Below are 20,229 nucleotides of genomic sequence, written 5' to 3'. Positions count from 1 at the left end.
CATACCAAACGAATTTTGTAATAACTCACTCATACGGAATCGGATTTGGACAAAATTTGAGTCTAAATTCAAGAGCTCGACGAGACGAATCCAACGAGACGTCTTGCTCGAGATTCTAACGAATATAGGTACATCAAATTAACCAAAAACAGGTCCAGCTACTTTTGAGCTAGGTACCGATTCCAACAGTGGACGCCATCCATAGCTAATTTGTCAGAATTGGTGTTCTAAAAGCTCCTTGGACTATTTCTCCATGAAAGATTCAAAAAAAATTCTCTACTTGTCAATGTATCAACTCTCAATTGAGATTCTCACTCTTAATTGACAAAATAGAGATCATCCACCATTTTATCTCCTATCCAAATCTTTAAAGTTATTTTTTTTACATCTATATAACAAAACACAATGTTTTGTGCTGACTGGGACAAATCGAAAAACAAATCTGGTCGTTCGTTGTGATTTTGATAAGATCCACACCCTTTGATCTATTACCTACCCTAAAAAATACAAATTTATTCACCCACTCATTGCAAGAAGGTAAATAAAAAGATTAATCTGGACCGTTACTCATCTCCACCGTTTGTCGATCTACACCGTCTAATTTCTTCCCTCAACTGGACGAAAGCTCTGATCTGCCTTCTGCTCCTTCCGTTACCAAATCGACTGTTGAACAGATTATTGATGCACGTTACCAAATTAATCTTCCATTCATCACCCAAGATTAATGAGACCCTTCTTCCCAATTTATCTTTCCTTCCTTACCCAAGTCGACCAAAAGATGCACGTTACCAATTTATCTTTCTCTCTATAAAAATCATACGCTTAATCGTTTAGCTCTCAAGTGAGAAGAAATGGTTGGTTTTGTTTTTCTTTTTCAATCTTTAGGTTCTTGATGAAATGATTATTGCCTTCTGGATTTCTTTCTTTCTGGGTATTGAATGAAATTATGGAAGTTAGATTTCGTCAATGTTTCTGCAGTTCTGAATCTTTAATTTTTATGAAGATCACCATGTTAGTATGAAAAGAAGAAGATGGAAAATTTTCTAATTTCGGAACATGAAGATTCATTCTTTTAAGTTGCATAAAAAGTGTTCGATAAAATTCCTCAATGAGGAATATTTCTTTTGGTATAGTTATTTTTGTATTGCCCAAGGATATTGAGGCTGATGACCGCCTGAATTCGGAAAAATGGAATATGGGTATGTTTTCCTTTTCTAATCTAGCTCTTTATTTATTTTTTTGTGTTTTCCTTTGATAGATTGTTAAAAACTTAAGGGTGACTTCTGAGTTTCAATACATAGTGAGATTGACAATTACCCATCGTCCATTTCCTCCTACTTAATGTTATTTATACACTAATTTTGTATGAGAATATGATAGGGCTATAGATATATCAAGGATTTGACAATAAATATGCCTTGTTTGGTAAAATTTGTAACTATGGGCTTAGACGATTATGGCTCTTTCTTGCAGAAGAAATAAGACCATCAATTATGGTAGTTAAACTTAACCGATCAGAAATAAACACAACGGTGGTCTTAATATGATTGTTCTTATATATTTGTCTTCAGTTTTTACTATCGCTTTCATTTTGGATAGCACAAACTTCAAGATTCGTGGACTCAGCCTTGTGTTATTTTGGAGCATAAAGATATCGTTGTACTTCAGTCAAGCACGCGTAACTGAATCTTAGTTATTCTGGACTCTGGTACTGCTTCTAATAATTTTCCGGATAACACTTTATCTTTGGGCAGGAACTGAAAAAACTTTTGAACATCACGATGAGCCTGTATGACGAACGGAAAGCTATTCTTAGAATTTAGAATTTTAGAAGAATAGTATCATACACAGGATTTTATTGTTTCGTTTCAGTCAGGGCCGGCCCTGACTTTTCGGTGGCCCGAAGCGAGGTCTGAAAATGTGGCCCCTTCTATCAAATTGTAAATGTATTACATGAAAATCGTAAGTACCACAAAATATTTTCATCAAATTTATATAACAAAAATAGTTTTTTTAATAATTACAATCACTGGAATTTTGTTCTTCTTAAATTTTTCGATGCAAAGTCACTAATAATCGTCGAATGATCAAGACTGACAGCCACATACTTCTCAATAGATAATATAGCTAACCCGTTTAACTGTTCTTGCGACATAGTGGATCGAATATATGACTTAATCAACTTCAACTTAGAAAAACTTCTTTCTGCATAGGCAACAACAATTGGTATGGTTAACATAATTCTATAAGAAACCCATGTGTTCGGGTAACAACCTTTCATATCTTTCAAAAAATCTAGTACTTTAATTGGTCTTTTGATCTCATTCGGTAAAAAATGCTTCAACAGTTTCAGTTCAGAAAATAAATCTAGTTCGTCTATGTCATATGACTCATTATGCTTGAAAAAGGTTTCAAAGCGACCACATGAATCTCTTAAATCACCATCATCTTGGGTAACTTTTTTAACTCAAATAGAAAACAAAATATTTCTTTGTACTTCTGAAACTAAACAACTTACAACGAAAAACAATAAACTTTGTTTCTAGAAATTGAATAAGCAGTCTGGTTTGGCACTTTGGCTTGAAGAAAGAAAGGGATATTGGGATTTCATGATTTGGATATTTAAAAAGCATTTTTGTTTCATAAGAAAAACAAACTGTTGGGGCTCGCCATTCATTTAAAGATCATCAAATTTGGTGGCTCTTTTTACTTAACATTTGTTAAATGGAGTCCTTATAATTTTCTTATAGAGTTGGGCTTCTTATATATTTCTTAATGAAATTAATGTCTTGGTGGCCCCTAAAAATCGGTGGCCCGAAGCGACGCTTTGTTCGCTTTGGCCCAGGGCCACCCCTGGTTTCAGTCTTGACTTAAGCGTACACAAACAATACTTGAGTTTATCTATCACTTTTATAATTAAAATGGAGACGTGTATGGTCAAAATTCGTAAAAGTTTTCTAAGATGTTTATCCAGTTTTATGCAACTTATCAGGCTGGGACAGAATTACTAGCCGACACAGCAAAGGTATCATGTTATGATTTTCTATATGCCACCGCACCGCTTATATGTTTGTTTTCAAATTTCTTTTTGAATAATATAAATGTACTTGCAGTTATATAAAGCTGCTCTCGAAAATTGTTTTGAACTAGAAGATTGGGGTCCGATAAAGTTCTCTGTGATGGCTAAGCACTTTGAACGTCAAGGAAAACAGCCTTATGCTGTATGCATACCACTGTGTAAGTATGATCTTAAAGGTGAGATGAACTGTTGTTGGGTTCTGCATACTTTGGTCAATTCATGGTGAAAAATGATGTTTTGGACAAATTTGAGCCGAAAGATACTAAAACGTAAATGATGTTTTGGACAAATAATGATTGTGATTCAAGATAACTTCATGAGCAACCCTCTAATCGTTAACATCTAAAGCTAGACACGCTCACTTTAAATATGAAATAGTGCTAGACCAAATAATTGGATTTTACTGATACATGGTGTTTCAATGGTCATGCAGCAATACATGGCACACCTCCTTTCTCATGGACAGCTCGATGGAAATGGCGCATAGAGTTAGTTACGATCTTTAAGCAGAATCGCAACTGTAACTATCGACTGGTACACTAGCGTTTAAACAAGATAGATGAAGCTTGATTTTAAGAAATTCAATGTGATATCATGTGTATGCAACTGGCAAGAGCTCATATGTGTTTTTTGTCTATGTGTAAGATTTGAACTACAAAGCTATGGAGTAATATCTCTAGAGATGAAAGTTTATCAAAACACTAGGTATAACCCATGCCTGCAGCACACTTCATTGAACATTTTACGCATCTAAAGTAGTGTACCTATTGTTACCAAAAGACCTCGTAAGTAGACATTTTTTTTATTGAAATTATTGAATTTCTTAATCACAAAAACAAACCAAACCGATATTTGAGAACGTAAATCTTCAAAATAGTATTAGAAAATAAATTACTTAAGTATTAGAATTGCTACATAAAAAAAAATAGGATTTCTTACAATCATTATACAATTTGAAAATATAAAGACTACAAAATTTGCGACAAAATCAATATCAGATGGTCTTCAACAACTTCTCTGAATTGAATTCTTCAATTGTTACTAAACTCTGCAAATTTTAATGGACATTACTAGCTAGGGCATTGGAACAACCTTAAAATTTTAAATCAAAAAATCCTTATATGATGATTATTATGCGGTCATCCCACATTTATTTTGTGTTCCATATTGTGAGTTTGCTATTGGCTTGAGTATAGACTATATATGGTTTAGAAAGCATATGACCATGTTAATTCGTTATTCGTCACATTTCAACCTCTGGCAAGTTCATTCATGTATTCCTATCTTCCAAATACAAGCGGAGAAATGACTTTGTGGAACTGAAATGGGAAAGCACGGCTTGTGTGGTATGGTACAAACAAGACTGGAGCAACAACGATGTCTGCTTTCTTGGCATAACAATATTGAAGTGGGTAATGTTTGTGTTTTTGAGACTAGAAAACCAAATCAGATGAAAGAACACATTTTTAGAGTTTTAGCAGAGACTAAACCCTTAGTTAGAACACAAAACCAGATAGGCGACTTAGTATGTTAGCATTATTCTATATTTTATACATTACACAAGAATAAGAGATAAATCCGTAACAATTTTTTTGTTTTGTTTTCAACAGGCAAGATGATGAAACAGGAAACAAATTGATGATCTTTGGGTTTCTAAGATCTTTCACTTAAACATAACCTTTTTTTTTTCTTTTCTTTAATTTGTCTCTTAAGAATACTTTTACCGTGGTCTTTTGATATTCTGTTTTTAATTTTCTTGGCCTTGATGTAGACGTAAATTTGGCTCACCAGTTGAAGCAGAATTTCATTTATCAGACTTGGTGTTTACTCCTTTCAGATAGGAATCTATTATATTCAGAGCGAAATAAATTGCATTAATATCCTAAATTTCACTTCAGACATGGGTTTCATTCACAAATAAATGCATAGGTTGTGATTTTTATGTATGTAGTTTAAGAGTTGTTTTAGCTACATGAGTAAACTTCTTTCTCATTTACCATGTAGATAATTGATCTCATGTTACATGTTCTTTCTCATTTTATGTTTATTGATTCCGGTGTATGAGAGCAACTACCCAATGATGAAAAAGATGCCTTGCTTGATTAACGAGTCAAATTAATAATTCATACTTATATGTAGTGGTGGTCAACGGGCCGTGCCGTGCCGGCACGGCCCGTTTGGCAGCTGTGGCGTGTCAGACACGCCACGGCCACGCCAGGCACGGCTTGAGCCGTGCCGTTCCGTTCCGTGCCCAGACCACAAAGGTCTGGGCACAGAAACGGCCCATGGGAACGGCCCAGCCGTTCCCGTGGCGTTTCTGTTGCGTTTCTGGCCGTTTCCGTGGTCGTTCCGTGGTGTTCCTGTAGTCGTTCTCGTGGCCGTTCCGTGGCGTTCCCGTGGCTCCGACCCATTCATAAATAATTTTTTTACTTGTCAAAAAAAAAGTAATAAAAGAAACATTACATTTTTTTCAAGTAAAAAATTGTGATGTACAAAAACTTTAGAGTTTATGTCATATCTTTGTTTATTTTATTGGAAAAGAGTTGTATAAAGATTCTTCACATTTACTTTATATTTTGTGGTGAGAGATTTTATAGGGCCCCCTCATTTTTTGTTAAAAGGCCTCCCCTCAGTGATAATTTAACAAGTAAAATGGTTCATGGGGACGCCTTTTAACAAAATTGGGGAGGCCTTATAAAACTTCCCTTTTGTGGTTTAGGTGTGGGACTATCTTTACCACTTTATTTGTTTATTTTTTTGAAAAAGAGTTTTAGTTTGTTTCAAAAAAAAAAAATCTAAGTAAAAAAAATAAAGTAAACCTCTTTTGTTAAATTCAAGTATTACTTTTTCTTTTTAAGTATTACTTCTTTTTTTAATTCAAGTTTTTTTTAATGTTTTTTCTTTTTGTAATATAAAGTAGTTGTTATGAAAATCTAACAATTTGTAAACACATTAGAATATTAGTACACCCTAAGTAATTCTTAAAAATTCAAATAATTAAATTGGGCCGTTGCTAGCGTGTCGTTGTTGCCATTTCCGTTCCGTGTCGTTCCGTGCCCACGGGTCGTGCCGTGTACGATCCGTTCCGTGTCGTTCCTGCGTGTCTAATGGGCCGTGTTTAACGGGTATGGGGCTCTAAAATCCCAGCCCCGACACGGCACGCCAGACCCGTGACGGGTCGGCACGGCACGGAACGGACCGTTCCGTGCCGTTCCGTGTCCTCAAATAAACGGGTCGTGCCGGTCCGTTTCCGTGTCGGCACGACCCGTTGGCCACCACTACTTATATGATTCAAATGTAAGAGAATAACGATGCAGTAAGGAAAAAAAAGGTTGAATGCTAGCTTTACTTGGTTATAGTTTGTCATTTTAATCTTTGGGATGTGATAAAAAACATTTGCCCGTGCCCTACGGGCACGGGTTATACCTAGTATATGATTATTTTGTAAAAAACTAATTAATTATTTTGAAATATATGGAGACTTAACTTTTATTAGTTTAAATATTAAAAATAGTGAGGTGTACATTAGATATATATCAAGAGGTCATTTTAGAAATATAGTGTCTTCTCACTACCACATCATCTAAAATATTCAAATGAAGTCTTGCTTGTGAGAAAGTTTTTAACTAAAGAATCTAAATCTCCAATATGACACTCAAAATTTTTAAGATTGAGTTTTGTATTTAAGATGTTCTTGATCCACAACCACTTTCGTTTCCAATCTTAACAATATCGACATACCACACCCTACACCTTGATTTGTTAAGTTATGGTTTCTTTATTTTGTGCACAATAACAAAGTTACTCGGCAGAGTTTGAACAAAAAAAAAATAGTTACTTGACAAAGAAATGCATGTTTGGTCCAAAATAATTTGGTCTAGCTAGCAGCAAAGAATCTCCCCTCCAATATGAATATGCCACTTTTAGAGAAACAATAATATTTTATGGAGTACAAAATGAGTTTTATTGAATTCTCCAGAGCAACAATGACAAAGCTTCCTTTTCTTAATCTTTCTCGTCCTAAACTTTTCTTGCTTTCTCACAAACATGCTTTTTGATACGGCCTATTGGACAACCTAATAGGAGTAAATGACGGCTTGGACCAAAATAATTTGACCAAGTGGCAGTTTGGGCAAAAGATTTGGTCTCCCCATATAAGTGAACAAAAACTGTTTTCTCCTACTGGCATAAATGAAATTGTGATCTAATTTAATCCATTTTTTAATTCAATCATATGAAATGTTAGGGATTGATTAGTATTTTAGTGCTTCAATTTAGGATTATTTCATATTCACCCGCTAACAAGTATTGTTTCGATTTTTGGCTGTTTTAGATTGATTAGTTTTTATGATGAATATTGACCTGTGTTTTTTATTTCAAGAACAGAACGTTTGTGTAAATTGTGTTGATGGGTGTTTTTTTGTTTTAGTTAAAGATCTTATTTGATTCGGTCCAGTTCTCTTCGTGTGGTTAAAAGTATGAGACGTAAAAAAAGAGTTATTTCTTATTTTCTCCCTACTTTGTGACTAGCTTTCATTATGGCCTCCTAATTTTCGTAAATTCAAATATAACTCATTTTTTTAATGAAAATGTCATAAAAACCCTTCCTATAAATATTTTTTCAAAATAAAATTAAATAGAAAATATAAATTTCCACCTCACCTCTCTCGTCACCTCACATGTCTCTCCACCTTACCTCTCCTCTCTCTTCTCCGGTGAAAGTCGTCGACCGAAAAATTTTCCGGCCGACGATCTTCAACCATTAAAAAAAAAAAATTTCTCGTCTCTCTCTCTCTGAACATTCCGGCGAAGGGGTTTCCCTTTGCCGGAGAGAGAGAGAGAGAGAGAGGAGAACTTTTTTTCTTTTAAGGTCGTCGCCCGGAAGATTTTCCAACCGACAACCTTGTCGGAGAAGACGGAGAGAAAGAGAAGAGAGGTGGAGAGATCGAGAAAGAGAGAGAGGTGGAGAGAGAGAGAAAGGTGAGGTGAAGAAAGAGAGAGAAAGGTGAGATGGCCCCCAACTTTATATTTTCTATTTAATTTTAGGGTTATTTCCCATATAGGTAGGCCCCAACTTTGTGACTAGTTTCCTGCCTAGCCCCCTACTTTGTGACCAGTTTCCTGCCTAGCCCCCTACTTTGTAAAAAATACCCAGATGACCCCCTTTTTGAGTTACCGTTATAACACCATTAACCAGTCATCACCTCACTCTCTTCCATCTCATCACCTCTCTCTTCCACTTCATCTTCTCGCCATCTCATCGCCTTCACCGGTGAAGGTCGTCGGCGACCTTACAACATTAAAAAAAAAATTATTTTTTCTCTCATCTCTCTCTAAAAAATAAATAATCTTTTTTAAAATTTTCTCTCTATTCTCTCTAAAAAACAAATTATTTTCTCTCTTCTCTCTCTCTCTAAGAATTTTTTTCTCTCTCCCCTCTCTCTCTAAATACTCCGGCGAAGGGGTTTCCCTTGGCCGGAGCTAGGTCTGTACGACGAACAGACCTAGATTTGTTCGGGAACAGACCTTGCAAGCAGGGCCGGCCCTGAGTTTTTGGTGGCCCGAAGCGAGATTACAAAATGTGGCCCCTTCAATCATAGCAAATTGTAAAGGGCGGCGAAAAATGGAAAAAAAAACGGGGTGTAAAAACTTTGTTAAAAAGTGGTCAACTTCAGTTGACTAATTTTTTTCTAATTGTTAGAGGAAAACCATTTTGAGTGAAATATGTTTGTTTTCTTTTTTATCCTCCACAACACTACCACCATTTTTTATCCATTCCGCAATAGCCGCCGCCAAACGACCATTGCTGGCAACCTTCAACATTTTTTTAAAATCTTTCTTCTCCTTCAACTATCATCACAAACCATTGTTTTTTTTTTCTCATTCTTCCTTTCCCTTTCTCTCTTCTCCCCTGCTCTTTTCTCCCCCCTCTCTTTCTCTCCCTATCGCTTTTTAGTTGTATTTGGCGAAAGAATCGCCAAACACGACAATAGTTTGGAAAATTCCCAAACTATATCGGTTTTCCCTTCGCCGGATTAAATAAAGAGAGAGGAGATTGGGGATAGAGAGAAGTAGAGAGAAAATAAGGATAAATGGAAGTGGTGGTCGGATTTGGTGTTGGTGGTAGGAGATGGGGAAGAAGAAAAAGTGTTATGTTTCCCTTTAAAATTTGTACCCCGAAAAATTGGTCAAAATTCACAATTTCCTTTTAAAATTTTATACTCCGGAATTTATTTCTTATTTTCCCGAAAGTCGTCAGTGTAAAACTCCAAGACAAGCACATGAACTTCTCAAATGACCAGCATCTTCGGAATTTAACTTATGCAAATCAAATAAAAAACCAAAAATCTCTTCGTACTATTGGAATTGTCTGAACTATTCTTGCAAGAAGAAAAATCAAGATTGTTTTAGGTTTTAAAGTCAAGAAAATAGAATGACTTTTGTCTTGAATTTTGAAGTTGAAGAAAGAACAAAAACAAAGTTTGAAAGTTCGGGTTGTAGCTTTTTATGTAGAACTTACAAGTGATTTAGGGTAAAAGGTATTAGTTTAAGTTAAATTATTTTACAATTTAGAAAGTGAGTTAGAGGATATTAGTTTAGGTTAAATTGTTTAGAAAGTGAGTTAGAGGATATGCTTAGTTAGATACATGATGCTTAGGGTAAAGAGTAATAGTTGCAACCAAAAAAGAAAAAAAGTGGGTATGTGGGCTGCAGCTTGTAGCATGTACAGGAAAGAGGAAGTCAAACCTAATTACCAAGGAATTTGGGGAAGTGGGATGGGGTGGATGGGGCCACTCATTCGGCCATTCCTTTGTTGGGTCGGGATCTTATGGGCCATTTACTAAAAACTCATGGGGTCTCTAAAATTTTCATACAAACTACATAGCTGGTGGCCCCCAAAAATTGGTGGCCCAAAGCGAGGCTTTGCTCGCTTTGGGCCAGGGCCGGCCCTGCTTGCAAGGTTTGTTCCCGAAATGAAGTTTAAATTAGGTTTAAATCGAAAAACATGTCCGAAAGACAGGTTTTTAAATGGGTGGTCAATTTTATTTTGAACGGGCTTTTGGTCGCATTTTTTACATATAAAAACCGAACAGTTATAATAGGTACCCGTTCAAATATGTCAAAAAATCGGTCTACCCGGACCGGTTTCACCCCTAACTATGAATTTGTGTTTGTCAATTATGCAGTGAACAAAATATCAGACAGTTGAAAAACGGCAAAATCGATACAACTTAATTGTTCTCAACAACTAATGGAGTCCACACTTAACCATTTATGATTTCATATGGAGTTACTTCACGTTCTTCCTTTCGGAAAGGGAAGATTAGGTAAATCCTATTGATTGCAACTTTACCCAGACCTCCAGAAAAAAAGTGAAAAAAAAGGTTCCAATGGTACAATCCCCGTCACCCCTTTCATTATGGGGTGATCTCATAGTTCTTCGCCCTCGATACAAGGAGATTCTTGAATATATGAAAGAAATTTATCTATTGCAGGTTAATTTTTCACGGGAGAATATTTTCTCGCAGCTTTTGTTTAACTCAGGTAGAGTACGTAACAAAACAGTATGTGCTGGAGGCATAAGTCATGCCTAGTATATATGGTAATATGTCATATCTCACTTAACATACATATATATATAGTCATACATATATGTATAATAACAATGTGAATAGAATGCCTAGAAAAATTGGGTGAAATTCCTAAAGAAACAGGAAACGAATTTTGATTTTCTACATTTTAGACAGCATTCACCTTCCTTCTTTAACATTCAATCGTTTTTTTGTTAGATAATTCGAACATCTATCTCTCCTTCATCCTAATTTTTTTTTCTATAAAAAGAAATGTTAACTACCATAGAAATAAAATTCTTCCAAATTTTGTTAAAAGTTCAAAATAACTTTTCAAAAAATGTTACTAATAGTTTTCAAAAAATTTCACTCGGAAATTACTTTAACAATAATAACCTAGTTTCATGAATTTCTCTAACGTGAATGTTATTCTAAATTTCTTACGCATTTAAAATAGAGTGTTCATTCGGTCGTAGGCGCGAACAATATATAAGATACTTATAAAATACAAAGCCACATTTTTCTTTTTGACTTCGGACCACTAAAAACTCAAGGCCGTCCCGAGACCAGTCTGCCATCGCACCATCAATAATGTCAAGGAAAGTTTTAATCGCAATGTATATTTTTTGTTAAAGAGAATGTATTTTGCTCCCAAGACTTGATCAAAACATACGAAGTTTGGTTAGAGGCACCCTTTTATTCTCCGTCAAACGCTCGAGAATTCAAACATCGCCGATCATCGACCTACCCAGATGAAGAACAGCAAAATAATTTTTTTCTTTTTTTTGGAGCTTAGGTTGCCCGAAAGTTGTTAGCAGGCGACTTGACGCTGTTAGGTCAAACTCTCATTTAGGCATTATCTCTCCCATGTAAAGTTTTAAACAAAATATGACAAATCACTTTCTTAGGAGAAAAAAAGACTGGAAAAATTTCAAAAATATTTTACCACAAACAAGGTGGTAAAATGGTTTTCCCACTGTTTGGGAAAACTAAGCTGCCTGTCCCGACTCTCTCTATTTCTTTCTTTCTCTCGTCCATCTTTTCTCTATCAATCGATCATCTTGTCTCTCTCAACAGCGAAATCGAAGTTGGTTCTTCATCTGATCTTCCCCTAATTGCTGCTCAGATTGAAATCTCCCTCTAGAACATGGTTCTTCATTTGATTTTCCCCCTAATTGTTGCTCAGGTCGCTTCAAAACCTCTGGTTTCTTGTCCTAATATGTTAGAACTTGATCTTTTAACAACAGTTTCAGTGGTTCATTACCTAACAGTCAAGGTTTTTTTCTACTTTAGAACAGATTAATCTCTCAAGCAACAACTTCAATGGTGAGTTTCCAACTGGTATTCTTCTTCAAATGACTAATTTGAAGAAGATAGATTTATGTTAGAGTACAAAGATCGAGATGAATCGAGATGAATCGAGATGAATCAAGATCCGTAGATATCCGAAGATATCCGTATCAACTGTCCAAGATATATGAAGATATTATTTATACTTATCCTAGATAGAGTCCTAGGAAAATAAGATACCCAAATCACTCTATAAATAGAAGTGACCTCTATGTATTTTACATTGAATTGAGTTACATTGAGTCCTCGAGTCTGTAACCAATCAATCCCACGAATGCGGAGATAATATAATATAGCCATTCATGGCTTTCTGGATGTAGGTCGTGATCCTCCGATCGAACCACGTAAACCATTGTGTTCTTTATTTTAGTTTATGTCTTCTAATTTACCAACTAACATGAACTTTCACATGGTATCTGAGCAGGTTTCGATTTCATTCTTGCTTCATATTTCGCTTTCGCATTCCACGATTTTTTAATCGTTGTAGTTAATAATCGATCAATCTCTTACCCATTATTCTCAAATATCCAAGATTATCTTGTGATTATCAAGCTTTTCTATTCAAGTCTAACTCAACAAAAAAAAAAAAGCTTTTTTATTCAAGTCGACTTCATGCAATTTTCATGCACCCCGACTTCATGTTCTCTTCATATGCATCTTGGCATCCACAAATCAACCTTGTTTTTCTAATCCTCAAGGCTATCAAGTTCAGTAGAAAATGGCATACACCCATCTTTTTCTGTTTTCCTAATATCAACAACATATCCTCTATATTCATGATATAGAGAATCAATTAAAGACTAGCCAGTTCAGATCATTATCTCTGAATGCTCACATTCATACGAGTAATCCGTCATCATCCAACAATTATCTTATGATTCTTTTAAGTGGCTTCAACCACTAAAGGAGTCGGTTTCCAACAAACCGCATAATATCTCGTCCCTTTCATAACGTTTATCATTGGACAACTTCCACTGTTCCTTCTCTTCTCAAAACAGTCTTTGTCGAATCGTTTCTTTTTTTTATCCAGATTCAAACTTCCGCGAGTTCCAACAATTTTACCACAGTTTTGTGTGACATCTTTTGCTCATATTGTTGCAAAATCTTTTTGGGACAAATCACTACTGTCTCTTATCTCCGACTATTTCTAGTTGTGATATAATTTTTCTGTCACCTATCTCTTCTTTTTGTGACACTATGTCTTCATCATCCTCTTTGTGGATCCACCGGTTCCTCTCTTCCATCATCAACTACATATGGCATCGTTTCCTCCTTAGTTTGTTGATAAATTTGAAGCTCACCTCCCTCTCACCAAATTTTATTCAAGCTCGAGAAAGAAAGAAAACAAAGAAGAAAAGAATGAGATTGAAGCTTACGAAAGACAAAAATATTATATCAAGTTTACGTGCGATTACAAGTTCAAGATGCAGACAAAGAATTCAGCACCATTGAAAATTGTTCGACATTAAACAAAATTAGTCTACGTTCAAGTTCAAGTTCAAGTTTGAACCGACCACATGCGAGCAACATCCACCTTTTCCAAGTTCAATTTTCAAGTTAGAAACTCCACAAGTTCCGCTTCCAACTTGAGGGGGAGTGTTAGAGTATAAAGATCGAGATGAATCGAGATGAATCGAGATCCGTAGATATCCGTATCAACTGTCCAAGATATATGAAGATATTATTTATACTTATCCTAGATAGAGTCCTAGGAAAATAAGATACCCAAATCACTCTATAAATATAAGTGACCTCTATGTATTTTACATTGAATTGAGTTACATTGAGTCCTCGAGTCTGTAACCAATCAATCCCACGATTGTGGAGATAATATAATATAGCCATTCATGGCTTTCTCCGTGGATGTAGGTCGTGATCCTCCGACCGAACCACGTAAACCATTGTGTTCTTTATTTTAGTTTATGTCTTCTAATTTACCAACTAACATGAACTTTCACAATTTATCTTACAATTATTTTTTCGGCAAGTTACCTGATTCTTTATCCAAGTTGACGAATTTAGAGTTTCTTTGTCTAAGTTCCAATAAACTTTCTGGATCAAATCCTTCTAGACTATGTCAAGATTATAAGAATAGATTAATTGAACTTCATCTTCCTAACAATTGATTTACATGATCAATTCCAGCAAGTCTTAGTAACTGTTCTAAATTGATGTCACATGTTCTTAGCTTCAATTATCTCACAGGGATTATACCTCCAAGCTTGGGTTGTTTATCTCATCTCTGATAATATGGTTGAATCATGTTAAGAAAGCTTCAAAAATGGTCTCAGTTGAATCTCCATTGAAAGATGATAATGTAATGAAATTTTTCTTTATTTACAAATGCTCAGTGTGAAGTTCTGAGTGGGATTTTGGATCATGAGATTCTCAATTCTAGGAATGGCGAAAAAACTAAACAAGAGACTAACTATAAAGTTCACTTTGAATCTCATGTCAACTTGAGTAATTTGTTATGTCTTATAGTATACATGTACATTTCAAGCTCCTCTGGTTTGCTTCAATCTCGAGTAATTTCTCTTCTTTCAAAATTGTTATTATACCCATTAGATGTAGTTTGCTCATCTCGTTTGCTTCTATCTTGAGTAATTTCTCTTCTTTCGATTTGTTATCTTTAAATTTTCTCTGTAGATATATTGACGGAAGTGAGTCAGAGGGACATTTCTCTTTGATTAATGAGGAATACTAGTCACATCTTCAAATATTTTGTGTAGAATTTGGTTGCTGGTATTTCATATGAGTGGAAAATCAAGCCATGGAATAGCTTTGTTATGAATGTTTTGATTCTTGAAGTTGTCTTAATTGGGTATTGGCTATTGTAATTGAACTAATATATTCTTGGCACTCTCTGCAGGGCTGTACACACGAGAGTTGTATGCTACTGCTAAATATTTGATGGACGAAGTTCATGTTCTCTTGATAGCTGTGGATGTAAGAGATGTTAAGAAAGTTCTCTCTGTTGTTTTTACATCTCTCCCTACCAATTTCCGCGAGTTCATTAAGTGGGTAGCAGAAGTTCGAAGACAGGAAGATGTAGGCTCTAACTTAAGCGAAAAAGAGAAAGGAAGGCTTGGCTAAACTTCTGGTTAGCATTTCCTCCAGCTGCATGGTCTGGTACAAAAGAAGAGAAGTTGCACTTAGACCGACACCAGAGTGGTCTTCAAAAAGAGACCAATTGGCAACAATTATGTGGCAGGAGTACCGTCGGCGACATCATAGATAGATATCCTTTACTCCCTTTGTGTTGTTTATTATTTTGTTTCGTTGAATGACATGTTAATGCTAATTACTTTGGTATTAATATTAATGATTTAATGTGATAAAATATCTATATTTTTATTATCTTTCCGTTTTTTGTTTATCTAAAACCACATGTTATCTACAAAATCAACACATATTGCATGAGAGTAGGAATGTTGGACTTTTTCACTTGAATTTGAATTTCTCGGGAAAACCCATGGTTGTATCACACACTTAAATTTGTATTTGAACATGATACAATGGTTTGCTTTCACACGAGAAAGAAAACAGTTTCACATCATATATTTTCACACGTATCAAACGGACCCTTAAGAGAAGTCCCAAAATTAGGTTTTGTTTACAATTCTCACTGTACGTTACAAATAAAGAGCAATTTGTAAAACACAAAAGATGATTTGTTTACATACTTGATATAAGATAGAATTACAATTAAAGGTTGATTGCCTCGGGGGGAAAAGTATGAATTTCGGCAAACTAAATGAAGATGGAGATTTTGAGTTTAGGGCAGAGATTGTTGATGATCTGCTGCTATACGATTTGTCTTGCAATTATTATATTCTTCTGGGAAGGAACAAATGATGAATATGAAGGAGCGTTTCTTCTTCTTGTCAGTTTATTAAAATATCATCCTATTTGATTTGACCAACACAAGTAGAAGAAGCAGAACAATAAGAAGGATGGCTTTTCGGGGTAACAAATTAATTATCCATTTGTTTTTGTTAACAAGAAAAAAAACTTCATTCTTTTTGTTTTTCAACTTCAACTTGCCTGTTTTTTTATTTATGGTTGAAATTTCAGGTGCTGAATTGAACAAGAACAAGCCTTATACTCTCCCATTCACCGGATTGAAAAGGAGGCTCTGTATGTCAAGGGTATTTACTCGTTTCATTCTTGTGTGGAAATTTTACTGATGGTTTTATTAAGTCATATCTTGTTGGCTTGAGAATTTACTATCTGTTGATGATGAAATTTAGTTTCAGTTAACCAGTAGCTAAATGATGTACTATATTTTCTCATTTTTGACTGTCAACACTTGTAGATGGGTCTCCCTTGGTATCACCAATTAGGAATTATGTGTTATCACGAGTTAGGAATTTTGTTCATATTGTTGTAAGAAACCATACACCAATAGTATTATGCTCACTATCTCGTGACACAAAACTCTCATGCCGGTTGAACTTACAGTTAGAGGAGACTCGTTATTTTACTCTTCACGGCTCTGGAACTGTTCGCCTAACTGGTTACTACATCAGATTGGTACTTGGTATATATATATATATATATATATATATAACTTTATTTTGTTTGTCTTGGCTTCGTTGATGGCTGAATTATATGGTTTTCTTGTATTTGATCTGAATAGAGATACATTTGAAGGAGATACCAAGATAAGGGTCGGAGAAGCACCGATTGACAATACACCAATGGATGTATTTGTGAAAGGCCTGCTGGAAAATTTCATTGAACAATCGGCAAAAGGCAAGTATATGATTAACTTATCTGTTTAATTTGACTACCCATCAATTCAACTTTTCACTTTGTTCTTGTTTGATTTTTCTATTAAATTTGTAGGAAAAACAATGGGGAATGACAATCAAAAGAATAGTCTAATATCTTACTTGGTTGAAGACAATGGAGCAACATCGTAAGTTGAATACTTCGAAGAGGGGAAATTTTGTGCAATATAAAAACATGAAATGAAAATTTATTTCTGCCCTATTTTTATATTCATCTTTGATTATCTTGAATGTTCTCTTTTAGTAAACCTTGTGGAGAAATGGTGATTGGAAGCGCCAGCGGTAGTTTTCACGGTCCATATTTATCTTTCGATGGGCAGCAGCTAACTGGTAGTAACTTTAAGTACTATGTCTGGATTGCTATGTTTTATGTCTTTGCACCTCAAAGTTGTGAAAGCTGAAAGGTATTTGGATATGTTTGTCTCTTTTCTTCGTATTGTTGTATTTAGAAAACTAAATATTTAACTTGAATACTTCTTTTTATGATTGTCTTTTACAGTCACTATTGAAGAACCTTATAGTTCTAATGCACCGGTAGAAATCATGCGTGAATGTGCAATGGAACATCGAGAAGTTGTCAAGCGTAAAGATGTCATTATCTAAGAGTGTAAACAAAGTTTGGAAGAGAAAGAGTGAGTTTCTTCTGTAATTATTGCATTACTAATATTAAGTGATATGTTTGCGCTTTTATATATTTGTTGTATAATCTAACATATGAGGCGTAATTCATGGTGATAAAATGGAAAGTATCATGGAAGTTGGACAGATGAAATACTATAAACTTCCAAGATTTTTTGATACATTTCATGACGATATATCAATGATCTGGTTTTGTTTAACTGTAGTAGTGGTGTGGATAACGGTTGTATTACAAAGGTTACAAGGAAGAGGAAGAATAGTCTCGCTAAGAAAGATGAAGAAGTTGATGAGGCGGAGGCAAAGTACTATTTTACCTTTCATTTCTTGATTTTGCTTGCAATTGTTGGATAAACAATTATTTGGTTTTTAATCTTTCTTTATTTTTTTTACCAAGGAACAAGGATTCGGAAGAAAAGACACCGATTATACCTAGAACAGAGCAAATGAATGGGAAATCTGCCTCTGACTCGAATAAGATTAACGATAAAAAGTCAGAATGGTATGTACTAACAATCTTTGATTTGGATTCACTAGTTCATCACTATTTTGTTTTATTATATGTTTACTATATAGTGTCTGTAATATCAGTGTGGCCACTGAGGGTAGCAGTAGTATGAAAGTGACTTTCGTAAAGCAATGGGGGGTTAAAGATAATCGAGGTTTTAAAGAAGGTCAAGAAAGGTATGACAACAATAATGAAATCAAAGAAAGAAGCAGTTTCAAGATTAGCAGATTAATGATCTCGTTAATAAATTGCTAAGAATGTGTTTGTTTGTCAAGCAAGGAATCTTTAAATGTTGGCCTAACTCGTGAGATAAAGACTCCAGAGAAAAGAAAATCAGTGTGAGTTAAATCTTGAAATGAAGAATTTATTATGATAAACAAGGGAAAAATTGTGTAGAACTAGTTCAGTTAAAAGTATCAGGTTTTCAAATTGGTCTTGCTTAGACGGTTTATTGTCTTTTTTTATTGCCGGTGGTGGAAACAGGACGCTTGCGGAGCCTTGTAATGCATTTGAGAGGGAGTTACTGGGGAAGTTGAACAAAAAACCGAAGACGTGAAAGGGTCGTGTAAGAGGTAACAACTGTCTCTTCATTTATGAACTCTTAATATCATACAATGATTTAACTTCGAAAAATTAGGATATTGTACTTAAAAATAATGTTGCTTTGACATCCATGCTTGTAGAACGCTCATGTTTTATATGCCTAATTAAACGTTATTATTTATTCTAAAAAAAGAATACGTCGGATGTCGTATTTGTAATATTAGTGTCCATAATGAACACTTCAGAAATAATAAAGCTTGTTGGCCTACTTAATAGTGCAATATAATATAGGAACACCAAAATATATCCTCTGGGCAAAATTTATGCTAACTCGATCACATCAAAATTGTAGGCGGGTCACAGGCGTGAATGTTCTGGTACATGTTTTGTTTGTAATTTTGGTATATTTGTCTTGTATATTTGAAGTGTCTAGGTCAGCTGTTAGGTAAAATCTGAGAAAACCCTAAACTAGCTGCTTTTTTTGCTGCAAATCTGCTGTTTTCTTACCTCTTCTTTCAATAACACCGGTACACATTGATTTGAGACCTAACAATTAGGAATCAAGATTACATCTAATTTTAGGGTGTATTCAAACGAATCTCACCATTAGAAAGGGTTTCTTAGGAGTTCTTTTCTAGTAACTCTTAAGAATGTTCATATGTTTTGGTAAGTTGATTTTTAGTTATGTTTTAGAGAAAATCTATTGTAATACTGAAATGGTTCCTTAACAAACCTTAACTAGTGATTAAATTCGTCAACATTTGAGAAGTCAGCATTGAGATTAGATCATCCAATTACATAATGTCACAATTTACGTAGTTGATATAAAAATTTGTCATCGGCTAGTCTCGGACTGTGGTAACAATATGTGGCTTATATATAACATCAATCTTATTTGATATGTTTGCATATCAATATCAGCGTCTGTGCGATGCATGGTATATCTAATATTAACCTTAATTATGGATTGATGAATATGATACTGTTATGCACCAGTGTGCTATCTTTTCCAAATCAAATGTCTCTGTCGAATGGTGTGTACAAGGACAATAATTTAAGTCTTAATGTGTTTGTATATGTAGCATCTGCTCATAAGATAACTAAATTTCAGTAGGTTGAAAACTAATCTTCATTTCCTTTTTCCTTTTAGTACAATATGTTGTCGGACTGGAAGGTGCTCATTAGAGATGGTGTGTCAATAGAGGATCTACTTTTCGCAGTACAATACGAAGAGAAAGAATTGAAGACATTCTGAATTTTCTTTTTTATTGTTGGATTGAATTTTATTCGGTGGTTGAACAATCATGCTCTGTTTTTTGTTTATCGTTTTTTTTTTCCTTTGGTATTTTTGTTGGACAGTGAAGAAGTTCAAGAATTAGACATGAAAGCTTTATTGAGAATTTTCACTTGATTTCTTAGTGAAGAGGTTACACCACTATTTATGATAGAAAGAGAAGAGAGACCAAGGAATTCTGTTAACTATGTGTTTAGAGAGAAAAAATAATAGACTTAACTGTTTGTCACTAACACGACATATTATTTCTACCATACTAGTTTCTTTTTTCTAAATGTATCTCTTTGTCTCGTGTAAAATATGTGTTGTCGGTGTGAAACACTTGTTTATCATATTACAATTTGTTTGGATCACACACTTTTTTAATTCTAACAAATATTTTCTTGTGGTTAATTCTAACAAATATTTTCTTGTTTCCAATAAACTCATGCTTGTTTGAGTTTTTTCTCAAG

The 20,229-nt window shown here is 34.7% G+C and overlaps 1 protein-coding gene and 1 long non-coding RNA gene across 4 annotated transcripts; both read left to right on the top strand.

Moving 5' to 3' along the window:
- The first annotated feature begins 572 nt into the window (after positions 1–572).
- Positions 573–3,778, top strand: LOC147547391 (uncharacterized). Of its 3 annotated transcripts, XM_086671744.1 has the most exons (4): positions 642–1,871; positions 2,864–3,025; positions 3,114–3,255; positions 3,513–3,778. In XM_086671744.1, the coding sequence occupies exons 2-4, from the start codon at positions 2,963–2,965 to the stop codon at positions 3,620–3,622; spliced, it is 315 nt and encodes a 104-aa protein (XP_086527870.1). In that variant the 5' UTR covers positions 642–1,871; positions 2,864–2,962; the 3' UTR covers positions 3,623–3,778. The 3 variants fall into 3 exon arrangements, with proteins under 3 accessions (XP_086527869.1, XP_086527870.1, XP_086527871.1); XM_086671743.1 differs by having other exon boundaries at positions 573–3,025; XM_086671745.1 differs by having other exon boundaries at positions 657–3,025; positions 3,114–3,237.
- Positions 3,779–4,377: 599 nt separating this feature from the next.
- Positions 4,378–4,948, top strand: LOC147547390 (uncharacterized). The gene is made up of 2 exons (XR_015238587.1): positions 4,378–4,487; positions 4,690–4,948. It is a non-coding gene; the product is annotated as an uncharacterized LOC147547390 (long non-coding RNA).
- Positions 4,949–20,229: the final 15,281 nt, after the last annotated feature.

This window comes from Eschscholzia californica, unplaced genomic scaffold (assembly GCF_041429995.1).
Source record: "Eschscholzia californica isolate CP2 unplaced genomic scaffold, dmEscCali1.0.p SCAF_3, whole genome shotgun sequence".
Taxonomy (NCBI): domain Eukaryota; kingdom Viridiplantae; phylum Streptophyta; class Magnoliopsida; order Ranunculales; family Papaveraceae; genus Eschscholzia; species Eschscholzia californica.
This window is presented reverse-complemented; position numbering and strand designations above follow the sequence as displayed.

Bases quoted from the DNA above. Each gene is read 5' to 3' on its own strand.
- LOC147547391 (XM_086671743.1), top strand. From the start codon at position 2,963: ATGTTTATCCAGTTTTATGCAACTTATCAGGCTGGGACAGAATTACTA. The intron at 3,026-3,113 runs GTATCATGTTAT...ATGTACTTGCAG, and splicing joins TACTAGCCGACACAGCAAAG to TTATATAAAGCTGCTCTCGA. The intron at 3,256-3,512 runs GTGAGATGAACT...ATGGTCATGCAG, and splicing joins GTGTAAGTATGATCTTAAAG to CAATACATGGCACACCTCCT.